Genomic DNA, 19,865 nt, shown 5'->3' with positions numbered 1-19,865 from the left:
GAAACTTCTTATGTCTAGTTTATGTCCATTACCCCTTGTCCTACCTCTCAGCACCAGGGAAAAGAGACTGGCCCCATCTTCTTGACAGACACCCTTCAGGTATTTACACACACTGATCAGATCTCTCAGCCTTCTCTTCTCCAGGCTGAACAGACCAAGGTCCCTCAGCCTTTCCTCGTAAGAGAGACGTTCCATTCCCTTAACCATCCTCGTAGCCCTTTGCTGGACTCTCCAATCCTTCCTGATCTCTTGTGAATTGTGGAGCCCAGAAATGGACACAATACTCCAGCTGAGGCCTCACCAGGGCAGACTAGAGGGTCAGGAGACCCTCCCTTGACCTGCTGGTCATACTGTTCTTAATGTGCCCTAGGATACCAGTGACCTTCTTGTCCACAAGCACATACTGCTTCCTCATGATCAACTCATTGTCCACCAGGACTCCATATCATCAGGTGTGACTTTAAAAAAAATAATTCTCGATAAAGGAGAATTTAAAAAAGGAAACCCATTCAGAAAAATACCACAAACTCATGAATCTGAAAAGACAGTAAAAGATGAGTGTATAAATTTTACTCTAGGTAATTCACAGGTTATATTCAGTTTGGTTTATGGTCATCAGTCTTTTTAATACCTCAGCAAGCGTGAAAGTTATTTATGTGATCCCCAAACTCAGATGGGTTATTTTATTTTTTTGCATAACTGTATTTGTTATTTTAATTTTCAACATACATGGGTGCTAAGAATATAAAATCTAAAGAATATAAAATATAAAACTAAAAACCTAACAACTTGGATGCGGCAATTAAAAATCAAAGTTACATTATCTGACAAAAGATAAGTGGGGAAAGAAAAAAATCATTTCACTTAGAAACACTAAGACACAGTTTACAAAACAAACAGCAAAAAAGCCAACTTGCCAGCCTGCATGTCACTATTGTTACTTTCTTAAGTATTTTTTCTCTGTACTTAAGTTAAAACATAAACCAAATCTTCCCTAGAAATTCAGTTTATGTCTCCATCAAGTACCTCTGGAACTCATGAAATCAGTTTTATTTTAAATTACTAAAGGACTGCATTTTGCGGGTTTTAATGATTCTTTTTTTAAAATGCCTGAGGGGGTATCAGTGTTGGTAATGGTACAGACTCAACTGAAATTCAGAGATTTACTGTGATTAGCAAGCTACCAATCATCAGCTGATCCAGAGCAACTTACAACACACATATTTTTATTGTCTCCCAATTACGAAATAAAATCCCATTAGCTTAAACCTACACATCCTGTTCTTCAGACTGAAGCATCCTAAGATTTCCTAATCAAAACCATGACTGAGAGCCGAGGAGCATTCCCTCCCAGAGAGCGCTCCTCCAAGAGAACTCATGCTGGCAGAAGCCCAGTGCTCACTCCCAGGAGAACAGAACAGATTTTCCATGTTACTTTCAGGAGTAACTTCAGGTACTATCAATACTTCTTATACTACTCTGCTTCTATTACTATATGTTCGTCAAGTAGCTCAAGTCAGCAGCAGAACTTGACAATGTTTTCATGCATACTTGATGTGTTTCTTCCCTATGGACAAATATTTTCTGAATAAAGACCAACTCTATACGTGTAAAGTCTTGTGTCATAGATAACAACCATCTTGCATTTATCTAGAGTCCAACCATCACAGGCAGCACAAACCATTGTGTGGGTAACCTCCTCCGTGCAAAGCTGCTAGTGCAGGCTGCTGTGAAAGCTAAACCCTGTCACAAACACCTGGACACCTCTGTTCAGGCAGCTGGAACATTTCACAAACCAAAGCAAGAAAACACGAAACCAAAGCTATCTAGTGGGAGAGCAGGGAAGGGCAGGAAGTATGCAGGAGATCAGGAGACGTTATTCGCTCATGTAGCACAGTTCAGTGACTCAGCTGAGACTCATCTCCAGCAGACGTTATCAAATTTGTTCCTCTCTTTAAACTTGATTTTCCATTTCCCGCTCTAGCCCCTCGGTACCAAGTCCCGCTGAGAGCCAGCCTCCTCTAAAGGGGTATGCTCTTTTCCAACTGTCCCATATTTAAGAGCCAGCCATATTTTTCCTATCCTTCCTTCTTATTGCTGTGAATTAGTTTCTCCAGAAAAGGTAATGAGATTCTAAAGAACTTATTTATAGCATCCACAGTGGCCCATGAACATCAGGCACCATTTGCAAATCTGTGCTTTTTTTTGCATAATGAAGCACACCCAAAAATCCTTTTTCCACACTGAACTCAAGGAATGGAAAGTTACACCAGCAAAGGAGCGAGTCCCTGCTGCAAGCAGCCTGGCTCTTATGACAACTGCAGGAGGGGCCAGGGTCCTTCTTTCCTCGAGTAAGAGGTAAGGGCAGAGCTGCCAGGCTGTGTCAGATGACAACTCGAAAGCAAACCACAAATGCTGCTTGAACAGCTGAGTGCTTCCCCCAGTTTCTACACAGAGCTTGACACACTGCTGATGCTTGCCACGACCACTGCCATCGCCAGTGGCCATCTCCAGCTAAATGAATGCCAGAAACCTGTGCTTTCCAGTGCAAAGTGCTGCACACACTCCATACATCACAGTCTTTGCCTCAGCAGGCATTTTTAACAGCCTTCTTCAGGACCAGGTGGTTTCACTCACATCCACTTTTCCATTAGCTGAGGATTCTGAACACTGGCTTCAACGTTCCAGCTAAGGGAGCAAGCACCTCCAAAGCACCTCCAAAAAGCACACAGCAGTGAGCTGTGCGATACAGAGGCAAGCGCAGACCGACGCGCGCGGCACCCACAGCCGGTGCTGGCCCGGCACCACGGGTGCTGCTGGGCAGCGCTGGCAGAGCTGGGGCACATCATTAGCAGGTTTAAAAACGCCAGGAGGAGCCTCCACCTTGCACCTCTCTTAAGATTTCTTTTTCAATAGCAACTGAAAATTAAGCGGGGAACTGTTTTCCACAAGGAGCAGAAGGAATGGAGAGCACAGGTGCGGCAAGGATGTGACTGACAGTGCAAGGTCCTCACAACAGGTTCTGGGTCCCAAACTCACTGGCTTAAAATAGAAACTCAGACCTTGCACGCACTCCGTCTCAGAGTCTGTAAATTTCTGTCTTATTACAGAGGACAGGTAGACTTAATAATTGACAGGAGCTGCAAGCCCTTACAGGTCTTGTGTCTACTTCCATTATTCTCCATTTCTTCTCTGCCAAACATACTAAATATATACAGAATTCAAAATTTCTGTATAAATTCAGTGTTTTGCTGTGAGAAGGATCCCTAAACACCAGATCTTACAAGTTGCTGGATCTAGAGCCATGGCACTCTCCCTCCTTTATATTAACTTGTTACAGTGGCTGCAGTAGTGGCCCCAGTTTGATGACTGAGTATGTAATTTACATTAAATTCTGGCAAACACTAACATAACCTCAACAAAGGCTGGTAATAAAATCTAACTCCGCTCAAATTCACCACTGCTAGCCAACTATGAAAGCCTTGCCTGAAAAAATTTCAAATGTATCTCAAATCAAATATGTAAAAAATCCTCTCAATAGCCTCTTCTGAAGTAAAGGCAGTTTCCAGAAAGATCAAAATGGCTTTTTAAGGCTTTTTATTTTATATTCACTTATTACGGCCTTTAGCATTTCCAGCCGAAGCCTCAACTCATACACCAACCAGATACAGTTAACTCAGACTAAGGAATGCATTGGTTGAATTAATTTTCCTATGCTTTTCTAGGGTTTTTTTTAGATACAAGAGAGGAAAAAGTGATAGCTGCTTAGAACAGCAGAAGCAAATACAGATCATACTAGAAGGAAGTCCAACCTAGAAATAGCCATTTAGATAAGCTACTAAAAATGAAAAAAAAAAAGGAAAAAATAAATAAGCACAAAGACCTGTTTACATGTCTCGGAGTGGCACGAGCAGGAGGACATGTGAAACGGGAAATCCTATTTGACCATAAAACCTGTTCAACCTTTCAGGAGACACAATATGCTTGTACACATACTGTGTTTCTTCTAAAAAGTCATCTGTCAGCCAGCTATGTCTTCAGCAGCATGGTAAATTAGTTCACTATCATTTACAGGAATTTGAAAGAGCCAAGCTTCAGGAATCTGATTCTAGTTACACATGGCCAGCAGCTGATTCATCAACGCAAACAGGCAAAGAAAAGGCCTACAAAGCATAAATATTTGATTTTTTAATTTATTGTTTTAAAAAGCACGTCTCTGATGGCACTGTTCAAATTAAACTCCCCCAACTGCATCATTAATGTCCCTAGGATAATTTGCTTCTGTGATTTTTAGAACAAAGAACAGCAAAGCAGTGAGTTCTGCACACCAATAAAACCAATGGGATTTCACATGATTCCTCAGTTTTGCCTTTAGTTTGAGAATTTATTGATCACCTTAAAAGACAATGGCCACTATATCCTATGTTGTTACCACTGAACTAACACTTGGAGCACATCAAACTGCCTGGTGATTTACAGGAGAGCCAAATGGCATCTGCTTCTGCTCAACTGGCAGCAATCCTTTCTGCCCTCGTCCTCCTGCCAATATTTGTGTAAAAGCCTTCTTAACTTAACACCCCAATAATTCATCTCACCTCTGTGTGAAATATGATCTAACCCTATGATTCATAAAATTGAAAGCACATTTGAACACAAAGTGATAACAACAACAAAAGGAGAACCTGTTCTGTAAATAGGACTGACATTTTCCATGGGAATTATCTTGTTCTAAATAGGCCCACATTTTAAAATCTTCACAGTAATTTACCAATGCTTTAAAAACAGTCAGTACTTGTTTAGGAAATATTTAAAATCAAATAGGTAGCACATCATTACAGTAATATATAAAATTTTTCATCAATTACTGTATCAAGAATAAGCAACAAAAGTTGTTTTAGGGTTCCCAAACTTCAGCAAGAATAAAATGATAAAAGAATAAAAGAAGGAAGCAAGGAAAGCAGTGTTCCTGCCTCTTCAAAAGACTGCAAGTTACTGAAAAACTGGGGTTACTCATAAATGAGCGAGGCACATACCAGGGCAAAGATCCATTTAAAAACTACATTGCCAGAGAAAAATTTGTTCTAATTTGACATTCTGTGTCGTATGCAAGACTTTTGATCCAGTATGCAGAGCTCTCAAGCTAAACATGACCTTGCTTGGAATGACAAACTTAATGCAGGATTTTCTCTCTCTTGGTCAGCATTAAATGCCAAAGAACATGCCAATAACGAGGGAGGAATTTCTTGTAGCCAGGAGAAAAGTACTTTGGAGGTTAATGGTTTGCCATTGTAACCAAATGTTGGGTCAGTGAATCATGTTTTGGAGCTATGAGTAGGCAAAGAGCACAGTGCTGGAGCCTCTGAAAGGCTCAAAGGTTAACCATCCGACCCTACTCAGGAAAAACGTAACAACAGCAAAGAAATGATGCCTTTAGTTATCTACACACTTGAAACACAAATAATGGACTGTGTTTATAAAAATGAAGCCATTATTTTTCACTAATCATGTCAACTTTAGGAGAAACCTGCAGACATAGGAAAGAAGGAAGGTCTCTGGGCAGGATGGAAAATTTTAGAATTTTTCTGAAAATTATGTATATTTTTGGCTGGGTAACAAACCTATTGACTTATGCTGCACAAATATTTGTTCCTTGTGAAAAACAAAGGTAAGACTTTTCATTATTGTGAAGTGCAGTAACACTTCAGGGGATGAACATCACTTCATCAGCACTTTGAGAACACTTCACGTGAAAAAAGGGACTGCAGAGTTCAAGGGATACATCATTTATTTTAATCAGTTCCCATTTATAATCACTACTGTAGAGATAGCTACAATTATAATAAACTGCAGACAGGAGAAATCCTTAGTGTGGCATTAACAGAGGCTTACCATTTGTAAATTCTAATGTGCCTGTATCAGACTCGGAAGAACTGAATTTTGTGCAATACTTGAATTCTGGTCAGTGCCCACATAAGCATCACCCTTACAAATGACTGCTTATGTTACACACCAATTATAAATGTAAATTATAATAGTGCAGAAAGAACATAGCCCAAAACAAACACACTATTTCCTTTACATACCTAGATGTGGGCAGTTAATACTTTAAAACTCACTTCTTTTAGAACTGCATTACTAAAATACACATTTCCTGATGCTACAGGAGTTTTTACACCCTGAGTCTAAACCCACCAAAAGGTTAAAGTACAGCTATGTGTGAGTTGAAGTCTGCCTGCTATCAGGTGCTTCTTACATACAAACCAGTTTTCCTTGTAAGGAAAGTTTCGTACTTGTAAGTACGAGATCACAGGCAGCCATCAAACTACAAAACCAAACATCCTCTGAAACGGGGCTTAAAAGAAAATGAAACCTTTAGTTAGCCCAGTTGTTGTTCCAGTACAAGCCTCTGTCAGCGTGCTTACAAAGCTTTCCTGGGGTCCAGACGCACCTTGAACACTGACAGGTCATCAGGGTCATAAAGGGACCGTGCTGCAGAAAGACACCGTGATGGCTCCACGCACGGCAGGCTTCCCTGCTCTCTCTCCTGTTCCCTGAGTGTTCATTAGCTAGTGCTCACTCAACGCTGCCAGGCCTGGGCTGGCCCGCCCTGTCTTGTATCCCAGGGGAGGGCGGGTGTCCTTTGATGAGGTGCCATTGGAATACAGTTTAACTGCTCCTGGTTCAGCACATTAACAAAGCTCCTCGTTATCAGTTAATGAGCCCACCCAGAAAGAGAAGGAAAGCAGGGTACCATGCAGGCTTTGAAGATACCAGCAGTGGTCAAGGAGTAATAGAATCTAGGTTTTTCCTTTACTTATGTTATCTCAGCTCTTCTCTACTCTCCATATACAGATTTTGAATTGCAGTCTACTGTAAAATAGTAACCAATTACTGTAAAATAGTAACCAACTCTCCCTCAGTATAACTAACTCAAGATGTTTCCACCATGTCTCTATAGAATCTCCTCTTCTGATGTCCCACTAAACCTCAGAGCATAGGTAGAGGTAGGTGCTGTGCTAGAAATCACATCACTGAAACAACGTATGTTACAAAACAGAAGTTTTGTGGGCCAAAGAGATGTAATTCACCCAGCACCTGATTCTACAGACGCCTGGACATGCACAACTCAAAAGGCAACAAGCTGCTGCTGCAACAGGGAACAAGGGCAGCTGCCTAGGAGCTTCTTAAAATCAGCGTGGTGCCAAAGAAAATGCATCACCTAGCTATGTCCGTAGCAGAACTCCAAGCTATGGAGGCCTCCTAACACTTCACAGCATATCAGCATATTCACTTAAAGGGAGGATTTCACAGATTTTTCCTTGGTGGTTACTTCATTAGGAAAAAATGCACCTCTTTCTTCTCCTAATAAACATACCTTAGAGTGATCAATCCTTTTGCGTTTTTTTTTTTTTTTTAAACTTTGCCTCCTCCAGTTTAGTAAAAACACCTCATCTTGCTTTCTAGTCTCTATTTCTAATTTAGTTAGTGATAGTTTTGGAGGCTTTGGAACAAACATTGCACTCTAAAAAGATGGTGTGTTTCAATTTGTCAGTAAGTTTTATTCCCAAGTGTTAATCTCAGGACTTTCTTTTATGTCACGTAGAACAAACCCATGCCTTCTCTTTTCCTAATCCCTTTAAACAAAGTTAGGCGATTTTGGAAAGCATCCTTTAAATCAAAAAATCCAGTACTAAGTTGAGGTATTTAGATATTTGCCAAAGCTTCCATTTTTCAAGCAAACTGATGGCATATTGACAGTACTCCCTCTTAGTTTACATAAGAATTAGCAATTTCTTTTTACCATAATGTAAAAAGCTGTAAAGCCTCTCCAGTCTTGTTCTCCAAAATCCCTAAAGTAGAATTATCTTAGGGGGAGAAAAAAGGCAAATTAAACAGATGGAGGTATGAACAGAAGAGTAAAGCTTTAAGCAATGTTAGAATCCTTGCAGACAGCTAGCCTTGCTGGAATATTCTTTCTGGTGTGCAGCAGAATTTAAAGAAAGCAGAATCATCCACTGAAAGATAATGACCATGGAGCTTCAAGTTTGGGCCAATGACAGAATTTAGAACTTTAAAATGAAAACTTCTTTAAACCAACACCAAAGGAGGATTAAGACAAGACACGTACCTTATCTACTGGGATAAAGTCATTTTCAACTTCTATTGACCTTGGTCGTAGCTTTATTGGTTTGTCTTTGAAGATATCTCCAAAGCCAACCCCCTTGACCTTTTTGGGTTGGATTGTCGTGCCTCCATTGGCTCCTTCTGATTTTGTGCTGCAAGAGTCACCACCATCACTCTCAGATCCTGTAGCATCTTTTAGGCCTGTGAAGCAAAAGGATGGAAGAAGGAATCTCAGGTGTGACGCTCGCTATTTTCAAAACAGATTGTGACTGGAAAATGATCCCTCCCACCATCCTCTCAAGGAAAAAGAAACCACAAGAAACATGTACAGAAGATGCTTTCTGTGCCATGCACTCATTTCTGAGTTTTAAAAATCACTTTATTTCATCACATTGGTGTACAGGTCAGAACTTACACCAATCCACAAAACATGCATACTCCGGCATCAAAACTTCATGACTGAAGATGGCCATTCCTTCAGTACCAAGAAAATCCTTCTTCCTCAGACAAAAACTATTCAGAAGAGAACTCAATAAATGAAAGAGTTAAGTTCAGTTCTAGGGCAGCTATTGTACAAAGCCACTTAAAGCTAACAAGCAGTCAGACCAGGCGCGTTGTACCTTCAATCTGTGTGACTCATATCAAGCCAATTATGCACTTAGTATCTAAAGCTACATTACCTAACTAGGAAATAATAAAGCTGAAAGCTGTTTAAACAAATTTGCAATCAAATAAGCTGCATAATACGTTCCCTGCTGGAAATTAAATCTCTCTGCAGCATAGACAGCCTCATAAGAAAAGCACCCATGCACACTATCCTCTAGGAATATAATAAATCAAAACTGACATTCTGATTTGCATTACTTCTCTCAGTGAGTAGGAAAATTTATCTGAAAATAGCTGCTGTCTGAGTAGCAGAGGCCACAGATGCGGTAATGGTGATGCTTCAGCCACTTTGCAGAATGGTGCAGAATCAGGCCAAACAGTCACTGGCAGCAGAAGTGACCCACTGACATCTCCTCCAATTTAAACAATCCCCCAGATCATTTAAATCTTCCTTCCTACATTATGAAGCGACTTAATTATGTTTCCAGGAAAACCACAGCAATTGCTACTGCTACAGCACTAATTCTACCTAATAACAACAAATTTAAGTCCTCACGGTCTCACTAGGGTTCATGGTGCTGCAGATGTAGATCTCCGAAGTCAAAGAAAGAAAAATTTCAAGGAAACTTATGTTCTTATTTTTGTATCAAGGTTCACAAAGTGATTGCAATGGATTTTCTAATTTTAGGCTGCCAGTATAGAAGGAAGATTCTAGACATCTAAAATCTAGTAGAGATTATATACAAATCTCTTCCCTCTTTCCTCTGGTGAGCAAGTAATGTCACACAAAAAATATTTGCATTTCTGCCAAAAAGGAAAGAAATGGCACCAAGATTGGACAAAGTCTACTGGATCCCTATAAAGGGGCTGCAAATTGTGGAGCATGTCCAAAGTTTTATAAAATCTTTGTAATGCCTCAGTTTCTATGATTCCCTAATATGTATGTGCAACAGAAACAGAATGATGCGGTGTTCCTGAGCTGAAAGCATGGGAATAGCATTTTCAGCCTATATGAGAATAGTCCCTCAAAACCAAAAAGAGGAATTAACAACGACAACAAAACAAAATTTAAGAAGAAAATGAAAATATTTATGAATTAAATTTTAAATATTAACAATTAAATCATTTGCTTTTGCCTCCCTGACACAAGTGATGGCTTTAGTTTTAATAACAGACTGTCTCCATCCAACAACTTTCTACCATGCTGGTGAGCAGAGACTGGTTTTGGGAAAGACTTCATGTATTCTTGGCAATTCACTGTTTAGGAACATGACTACCCAGTAAAACATAGCGTCATCTTTAAGGGCTACTATAAGCTTCCAATGAACCCCAGAAACCACTGTTAGTGCTGAGGTCTACAGGCACAACATTGTGTTTTTTCCAGGATGCAAGGGACTCATCTGCTAAATGACTTACATACCAGGGTGCTGCTAGGAAAGGAACCATCGTATGTTGCTTTGAGATTATCTGTATCCAAAACATGAATTAGAGAAACTTCCCAGTTAGAAACAACAAAAAGACTAAAGACTAAGCAAAATGCTTAGACCCTCTGGACTCCTGAGTGGCTGCTACAGCTCCCTGTTGAATGTAAGTAACATTTCTGTTTCTACGAGAGTTGAATTAAGATATCACTAAGGAAGTGATTTGTTCCATAAACTGCAAGGCTGAATTCTAAATAATACTAAAATTATTTTTTAAAATATGCTGGGTTCTTGATCACTTTACTTGGACATCTAAGGGCCTGAGGAAAACTTCAAATCTGGTCTCACTGGTTTTTGATGGTAGAATGATAGTATTCCAGCTATCACTATCATCAAGAGCTTGTGAAAGCAATAACCAGGGAATTCAAGCATTCACGGTGATCCTGCTCTGTGCTGTGGTTTGAGGGAGTGGGGTTGTTATCCGTAGCAGAGCCACAACACACAGAGACATAAATCTCTTCAGGCAACAAGTGAAAGTCACTGCCTCTTTCTTACTCCTACACCTTGTTGTGACTTCACCAGTAACAGAAAAAATCTGTTCTACTGGCTGGACCTTTCCCAGCTTTCCAAAAGATCAGTCACCAGGGCCACAGCTGAGAGAAACCAACTGGTTTTTCTACTTCTAAGTGCAAAGAGAAAGGTCCCCAGTCAAGTATACTAAGTTACAAGCAATATTTCTGAGAATAAAATGTCCACATTCAAAAAGACTCAAAGAAAACACAGCGGTCATCATCTCTTTGCTGAATAAAAGATTTTAATAGGAGATAGGAAAAATATCCCCTGGAATATGTTGTCCCTTCACCTTTGCCAGAATTTCCTTGAACTACTCTGTGATGGAGGGAAAGATCAGTGCAGATACATTCCTCCACAAGTGACTGTATTGTAGCTGCTAGGAGCCATGACTGCTCCTAGTCACTTCCTGAGATGAACAGAAAAGCTATTTTAAAAACAGCTTTCTGCATCGCTAATCATGGAAGGAGGACCTGACCTTGGCCAGTTGTTGGAAACAAAATATGGAAGTCATTATGAGAATTAATCAGCAGGTCCACACTGATTTCCAGATCTTTGAAGCCTACATGAAAGAGAGATCAGAAACCACAAGGGGCTACAATAAGAATTAGTATTTGTTTCTGGGTCATAACTTTTCATTATGGCTTCTTCATCTTTTATTACCATTCTCCTATGATGAGACATCACACCTTGTATCAGAAACCTTATCTCAGCCTTAAAACACATCCCTCTAGTATCACCCATCTGTGCTTGATAGCAACCTAACAGCCATTCCCAATGCTGCCACAAAGCTTTGTCTCCATATACAGTCCTCATAAGAAAACCAACATAGGAAATAGCATTTTTTGGTGGTGTTTTTGGATTATTTTAATGAGGACAAAATGGACTGAAGTGATGCCTGTCCAAACTAAACTGCATTTTGGTAGCCAGATACAGAGCCCAACCTTACCAAGCTCCTTCAAAGTTAAAAGAATCCTTCCTGACCAATTGGGAAAAATGACATAATTTATTACTTTTTGATTGACACAAGCTCAGGAGCCCCCTGGATGTAAACAAATAATTAAGAATAAAAGTCACAGCTTTTCCAAAAACTAGTCTGCTCTCGCTCTGATCACCTTAAGGCTGAGGGAATGAGACAAAGGGGGCAGAAGGAGAGGGCTATATGCAGTGGATAAAAATGAGGATAAAATGAAGATCTGCGACAACATTAAGAAAAATTATGCAGTGTTTAAGGACAAAACAGTCCTGCAGAAATTATCTAATATGCTCTTAATCTTAGCTAAGGAGACTCTCTTACCTTCCTCCCAAGGTACATGAGATATACACCTCTGATTTGTACAGATCAAGAACTTGCAAGCAAGAATTTGCAACACTATGTCCACCTTTGCCCAACAAATTATCTCCTTGCATTTATTTTTCAATTGGGTTGTTCCCTGATGTGTGTATAAATGTGTGTGTATATATATGTATGCATATATGCCAGCATATATATGTCAGCAATTCTCCAGGAGCAATCCTGCCAAGCGCAGCTGCACAGGCCTCCCTAGCCCTGCCCACACAAGGAAGGGATGGCTGATGCCTGAGGTGATGCCTCCCTCTTAAAAATGTAAAAATGTTCATCTTCCAACCACCCTCTTTCTTTCTTTTCTACAGCTTTCCATAGCATTTTTCACTACTACTGCGAACAGCTCTCTAGGAGAACAGAGCCAGGGACACAGTTTCCCCAGAAGGCAAATGCAGCCCACAGACACAGCTGGGAACAAAGCAGCAACCTGAGCGATCCAGGCTGCCACATTACGAATTTTAAACAGGAAATTTTCTGCAAGAAGAGTTACAGTTAGCTGGGAAGGCAGGTTGCTCAATGGACATTAAAACCTGGGAAACATTTCAGTTGGCAGCGTCATCTGCTGCTGCTGACCAACACGCCCACGCAGGCCGAAGCAGCTGCAGTGCAGCTCTGAACTGAAGCTCTAAGGTAAGGCCCGCGGCCCAGCAGACTGCTCTCCTCAAAAGCACATCTTCTGCTTTTGGTTTTAAGGGCAGTTATTAAATACTCCAAATATAACTAGAGCAGAATAAAAGCTACAGTAGTCAGGCCTTTTAAAAAAAACCAAACAAAATAGAACCTTTTCTAGGTTCTGTTTTCTAGACTGTCAGCTCTCTGTCAGCATGTGGAGAGCTGACAAGCAAAGCATGTAATGTCAACACAGTGCTCACTACTGTGCCTATGATCACACCAGCCCTAATAGCTGGCAGATTTTCCAGATCTTTAAAATTTCTCAGGAAGGAGATAAGTCTTTCGGGAGTGTCACTTCCCATTTCTGGCTGTATAAGGAAAGACACTGTTCTTTTACCTAGATTCATTGTTGCTGAAACACCTGCAGGTAGAGCTCAAATCTGAGTGTTGAGTGAACTTTTATAGTAAGCACCTTGAAGTCTGAACAAGGGCAACATCACCGGCAAGAAACTAAAATTCCCAGAAATCAACTTTTGCTAACTTTTGGCTGGGATAAGATACGGGACTACTGACATAGGGCTATTTAAAACCACTCAGAGCACTATGATTCTCTGTGGCTTCTTGCTCCTTACAATCACAAGATAAATTAGTATTCATGAAGATTAAATTCTCACAACATGTCTGGAGGAATTTCGCACTTCACACACATTTTTTTCCTCTATGGATATATAAGAGAGATTAGTTTTCCCAAGACATTTCAAACACATGACGCTCCTGCTATGCCAGTTACAGGTCTTTTCAGAGCAACATTCTGAAATGTACCAAAACAGATTAGCTCAAACAGGGATTAAAAAGAGACAGCAACATCAGACTACATTCACCAATGGCCACAGAGCTGCACTGGCATCCAACCAAGGCTCTAATAAATCAGAAGGATATTTGGGATGATAAAGGGCTGTGTAAAGTAAAGCTGTTAAAACAAAAATAAACAGCTGCGATAAAATTAACTCGATTCAAAGCAGGAAACAAATGGTTTCTAAATAGCTTAAAATGGCAGGAAAAGGGGGAATACATTGTGAGCTTTGCAGAGCTTTCTATTTTGAGCTGTTATTTAGCAATTTCATTTCTGTTCTTTATTCTGGATTGTTCTCTCCACAGACAATCTATGGTGCTGGGCAAAAGGCAGCCCACAGATGATGTATAAGCCCAAAGATGCTCTGGCCCTCTAAGCACTTCTTGGGCTACCTCTGCTAAGTGACGTAAAGGTCAGCTGTTCAGAAGCACACACCTGAGACGATGCAAAGGATCTCCCATTTTGGCTTGGCAGCCAAAGAGAAATGCTGGCAACTGTGTTTAACAGAACAAAGACATATGTAAATGTCTGTGATTCTGTAAATGGAGCTTATTGAGATTTTTGCCTTTTATGGAAGGGAAGGAAGGCGAGAGGAAATATGTCCTTTCCTTCTATTTAGAGAATGACAGCGTGGAACGCCCGAGTGACTGATCTGAATGACAAAGAAGGTGAAGTTATACATGGCAACTGCAGTAGATCAGACAGGAACTCCCCTTCTTCCTTTTCCTCTCGTACTGGCGAGGGCAGAACAAATACTCGCAGCCTATGAGGTATTTATCTTAACCTCGCTTTTTATCGCAGTCCTGCATTTTGTTGAAGTCATCCCCAACAACATTCCAAAGTGTCATAAAAAAGAAATCAAAACCAGAAAAGGAAGTTTGATTTTAAATATTACTGTAGAACAAAGCCATGTTGAACCTTCATAGTTTAAAGGTTAATAAATTCACACTGTCAAAACCCAAATTTACGCTTCTTTAGCAAGAACAGTTATACATGTACAAATGGCTGAGGCATACTATCTCGATATTAGTCATTATTTGTTATTCTCAGTTATAGTCCTCGAAGAAATGTAACAGTGTAATCTAAACATTTTGTCATTTCCTTTTAGCATGTTCTTTTTCCTTAGCACAACAGTTCTTGCCACGCGGGAAACAGCCCCAAGATTTTTATGCTTGCACAAGAAACCATGCAGGGAAAAGGGGAGCGGTGTCCAGCACCACGTAGCAGCATGCATTAAGGGCAATGCAGCGCAAGCATCTTCTGCAGCATGAACACAGAGCCATCAATACAGAGGCTGGTGGCGTCACCTCATCCCCAGCCATTTCCCCAAGTACTGCAAGAGCGAATAGAAACAATCATTCATTCACAGGAGCTCTACAACCATACCATCATCATCCTCATTTTGGAACTATTTTTTCACCACTCTTGTTCTCACCCAGTACAGGAACATGTTATTACACGCGAAAGGATGGGTAATCACGGCCAAAAGGATTCTTTACCTGCCACTCAGCAAAAAGTGGCATTTTGTGAGACTCAGGGAAAACCACTTGTTAGAGCTCACATCAATGGAAGCAATTAATGGGTTTCACCCCAGTCAACATAATTCTTCCACCCACCACCCCCGATCCTTCACCATCTGTACATTTGTTCTCCAGAAAACAGGATGCTTATTTTTAATCATCAAAAGTTCCCTCACTCAATTTTGGTATTGTTCTTTCTCAGATGTTATTTTTCATTGTAGCAACTGTGTATTTAATGTGTGTTCTTCTTTGTAAGCAAGTTACAAGAAGTTTAGATGAAATAAAAATTCTTCTCAGAACTGTTAAAATCCACATCGAGGCTTCTCATTTAACTTTGCTCACCTTCACACACTCTTAAATGGGGTCAGTGATGTCATAAATACATCAAGCATATTTATTTCTTTGAACTCGGACCAGCCTTTTTTCATCAATGGTTAAGAGGGTAAAAAAAAAAAGTTTAAAAAAAGTGGTGGAGCAATAAAAAACACAATTAAGGTTACTCACGAATATTTCTGTTTCAACGATCCTGTCTCATCTTCTTCCATTATATCTAATATCTACTACTGACAGCATTGTGGATCCATATATAAGGAAAGAGAGGCAAGTATTTGTCAAACCAAGCACTGTATCTGCCCTGTTCCTCGGTTATAGCATCTTTGAAGAAAAAGAAAGTGAAGGAAGAAAGAGAAATTAAACCAGGAAAAAGAAAAAAAAAATTAAAAATCGAAGAAGCATTTTTCGTGGAGGTGCAGGAAAGTTGCAGAATGAGAGAAAAGAGGGCTATGATCAACAAAACAAAGTCATTTTTTGTTGCTGTGTGTCCTTCTTCATCCAGCATACACAGTAGCAAAAATTTTCTGACAGCAAGTTAATGAGCAGAATGCTAAAGGAGTTGGAATTACTGCTGAGCGGAGCCTGGCATACCTAATGATCGAAAAAGCCATGCCAGTGTATGAGGGCAAGGCCCAGTGTTTATGCACTATTTCAGTGGAAGGTATCTAGAAGCAGCTTGCTAATTCAACAGCATTTAGCTATTACAGGCCTCAGTCAAGAAAACTTCTTTTAAACACAGCAGTTGCAAAATGGCTTTCAAAATAAAAGTATTTTAGCACTTAAGCAGATGTCTGTAAAGTAAAAGCTCCAAGCCTGCTGCTAAAGTTCAGCAACCTTCATGCAGTGTGAGACAGGTGAACCCAAGCACCCTTTGGGCATAGCTAATCCAGAGCTATGAATTGACTCCGGAGAATTTACAGAGAAAACAGCTGAAATCAAAGCGTCTGCGGGTTGTTTTCAACAGACATCCCTAACCAAAACCAATTCCGTGGAATGCCTCCAAATGATTTGCACTGGACATATAAGTACTCGGATATTTGCCTAAAAATGAGGAGCAGGATAAGATATGAAACGAAAGGAGGAGGCCGCTCTTCTGTAGGCCTGTTCTAGAAGAACAGGAGTGCACTGAAAGCGAGCTGCCGACAGATATAGCAGAAAGAATAATGAACCCTCCTTGCGTGTTCATTTAGGAGGCAACATCCCTGAGAGTATCAACAGTGCCAACCCTCATTTTGTTCAAAACTTTCCCAGATGACCTGATTTTGTGTACCATCCCAGCCAACTCAGTAAGCAACAAATAGCCAACAAATATAGCTGGACATCTGGCCTTCTGAGATGCAGTTCTACAGAGAAAGCAAAATACCTCTGCGGCATGAAAAAAGCCCTACAAGTCTCAACCAAATGCCTAGGGAGGTGGTATTGAGCATGAGATCTTTGGTTAGCTTTAAAAACAAAGTTTAGATGGGCATTTGCTCAGAGCAGCGTGAGACAATCTGCTGCGGGTTAAGCTGTCTTCTTGCAGCTGGTTATCAAACATACAAGTAGATTCCCATCCAACCATGGAGTGCTGCTCCATGAAATTGGTTTGATGAAATTTATTTTCTGTGACATGGCACAACCATGGGAGAGCTAAATGCAGAGCTCTAGCAGAACTGGGAAAGTGACTAAATTCACACTAAATTACTCCAGAAAGGGGAAGGGTCATTTGACACTACAAAAAATGGTCTGGGCAAAGCCAGTTTCCGGAAAACTCGGAAAAGTAATGCTAGGGCAATATTGCCCAGAAAGGTTAATGTGAAATGAAAAGCTCCAAGGCAGACCTTGCATCCAATTTGAAGCTGGAACTTAAAGTCAGAAGTCAAGCATACTGGACATTTACTTCAGAATTCCTTATTATGCTCATCAGATAGGTTGATTTGAGGACATGATGGTCTAAGAACTCTGCAAGAAGCATGCAATTTGAGTGATGCATAAGCAATTGTGAAGACCATACGGTAAGAAGCAGCAGAAGTATGTGAAGACCGCCAGCCACATGTTCTGCTCCAGCCAGAGCAAGAGCTTGGTTGGAAGCCTGAAAAGAACTGCAGAAAATAGATGAATTTTGAGAGATAATTCTCCACAGGGAGAATACTCAGCACTGCACACATCCACAAAGATTTTTGCATTAAAAAAAAGATAAGGTTTTATTTAAAAAAAAAAAGGTTTAATAGCAAGTTATCAGAATAGAAGACTACCACTTCAATTGCTTGATCCTTTGCTGTGCACGTGCATAAGACAGAAGTCCTCAGAGGTAGGAGAGCAAACACCCCCCAGCCAGAAAGGAGGAAGAAGGACAGCACAACTTGGATCTTCTCAAGAGAAAGCTGTCCGGGACAAAAGCAGATGCCAAAGTTAGCACAACATCCTGCTCATCAGAGAACAGGACTGAACACTTTGTACTGAGTCACACTGAATGTGACTCAGTAGGATCCCTATCTGCTAGATTTATCAATGAGGAAGCAGGTGGAAAGACAGATTTCTGTCTTCCTTGCTTCCTCTGCCTTGCATCTGATGTCACCATCCTCTCTTCTTCGGCATTAACAGGGTAGTCAAAGCATATGAAAAGAAGCATGTTCCCTGCTTCCGAAATGCAGAAGGCAAAAACCTGAACATGAAATGAAAGGAGCTTTATAACTTTTACCTTCCTTGGCAGAAAAAAACGTATCAACCAAAATGCTGTGAGTAATAGCTGTCAAAGACGGAATGCCAAATGAAGAGCATGGATGGAATTAAAATCAAACCAAAACCTACAACACAACCCCCCCAAAACACAAAGCAACCAAACCCTGCAATGTTTTCTAAGAAAAGCAAAGCGTATTTTGTCAATTCTGCAATCAAATGTGAACTTTATTGTTAGAGCAGAAGGAAATTTAATTCAAAGATTTGCGGTTATTACCAATAGTCTTCATGTTTCAGGCAGTAAAAATAATGGGACTAAATGATCTTAATTTCAATCCATAGCTGAGACCCAAACATCCAACATAATTCACAACTGACTGTAGGCTTACACACATACATATATATATATATGGACATATTACATACACATGCACAGAAGGAAGGAGTGCATTCTCATTGCATTAAGGGTAGGCAGTTCATCAGCAGCAAACTGACTTCAGCTTACAGACAAAGATATGCACGTAGGGTAGCCATAAGTGAGTAGCAGTGGCACATTTTACAAGTGTAGATAAATCAAACAAGTACTGAGGACTAAAGCTATTGCTTGTTGATTTTGAAACACACTCACTGTTATAGCGTCTGTAGCTGTCAATCTTTGCCGGTGCCACTCTGTACAGAATTGTCCCTTCAAAGGCAGATTTTCCTGACAGCAGGCAAGAGAAGGAAAGAGGGGGAAAAAAAAGACAAGGGGCAGGGTGGGGGTGAAGAGATCGAATGATGGTAAAAAGAAGGGAGAGGAAGAGGTTTTAATCTGTATTTTCAGTCACTAACATTTTTAAAGCCTCATTAGCAAAACAACGAGAATATTAACAAAAGTATCTGATTGTACATGAAGTTAAAATATTCTTACTGCATGTAGGTCAGATAAAAGAATCTCATGATTTTGCTAAAGCTCTACTTTACAATGTCCAACAGAATGCATTTTTGTCTTAGGTTTTTCTCTGTTGTCCATCAAGTTGCGAATGTGATTAGTAGTCTGTCTCATTCAGTCTCCTCACGGACGCAGAGGAAGCCTGAAAAGAGTCATGACTGCAACGACGTACTCACAGCGGCTCAACACTCCTGATGCAGATGTAGTGCACTCCAACAAGCACAGCTGACATCCAAACAGGACACTGAAATACTCACATTTCTTTTATATACCAGGATCCTGTGAGCAGCAGACACACTGCAGCTTTCCAAGCTGACTTATTAGAAATGTTTTGGATGTGAGAACTGGTTTTGAAGAATTCTTAGTTGAAGGAATAGGACACTAAAACCTGAATAAATCAGTTTTTCAACCAACAGCTTAATCAGGTGCTTTGACTCGACACACATTAACAGAAATGAAAAAATAAATTAAAAAAGAAAGCAACTAAACAAGAAACCCCAACAAATCACACTTCCCATCTTAGAACTTCAAGCTAAAATTTTAATTCTCAAAAACAGTAATTCTGTAGGGTTTTTTCTTTGATAGCAAGATAACTCGTGCTCTGGTATTTGTGGTATGAAAGTCATGTGAGGGTAAATGCTTGATCAGTTGAGGTGTTTTGTGTTTGGGTTCTGTTAAACCCAAGGTACCCAGGCAAGCCCAAGCATATACCCACTGTCAGCTTGTTGCCATTATCATGCAGATATACTATGATAAAAATTAAAGTCTTCTGTAAAATTTTGCAGCACAATAAGCCAGTACATGTGAATTGTCCCAACATAGCATTACAAACATTATGTTACAAAAAATGTGTAGTGTTTTCCCTTGCATATCATTCTGTTGGACTTTCAGA

General features: G+C 40.2%; 1 protein-coding gene across 1 annotated transcript in view; it reads right to left on the bottom strand.

Moving 5' to 3' along the window:
* SH3KBP1 (SH3 domain containing kinase binding protein 1) overlaps window positions 1-19,865 on the bottom strand; it is a 233,214-nt gene that overhangs the window by 83,950 nt on the left and 129,399 nt on the right. Inside the window, exon 6 of the mRNA XM_084262660.1 lies at window positions 8,129-8,325. Within this exon, the coding sequence (XP_084118786.1) occupies window positions 8,129-8,325 (197 nt within the window). The remainder of the gene's footprint in view (window positions 1-8,128; window positions 8,326-19,865) is intronic.

This window comes from Gallinula chloropus, assembly GCF_964237585.1.
Source record: "Gallinula chloropus genome assembly, chromosome: 1".
Lineage (NCBI taxonomy): Eukaryota > Metazoa > Chordata > Aves > Gruiformes > Rallidae > Gallinula > Gallinula chloropus.
The sequence above is the reverse complement of the archived record's forward strand: the minus strand, read 5'-3'. Positions and strand labels throughout refer to the sequence as shown.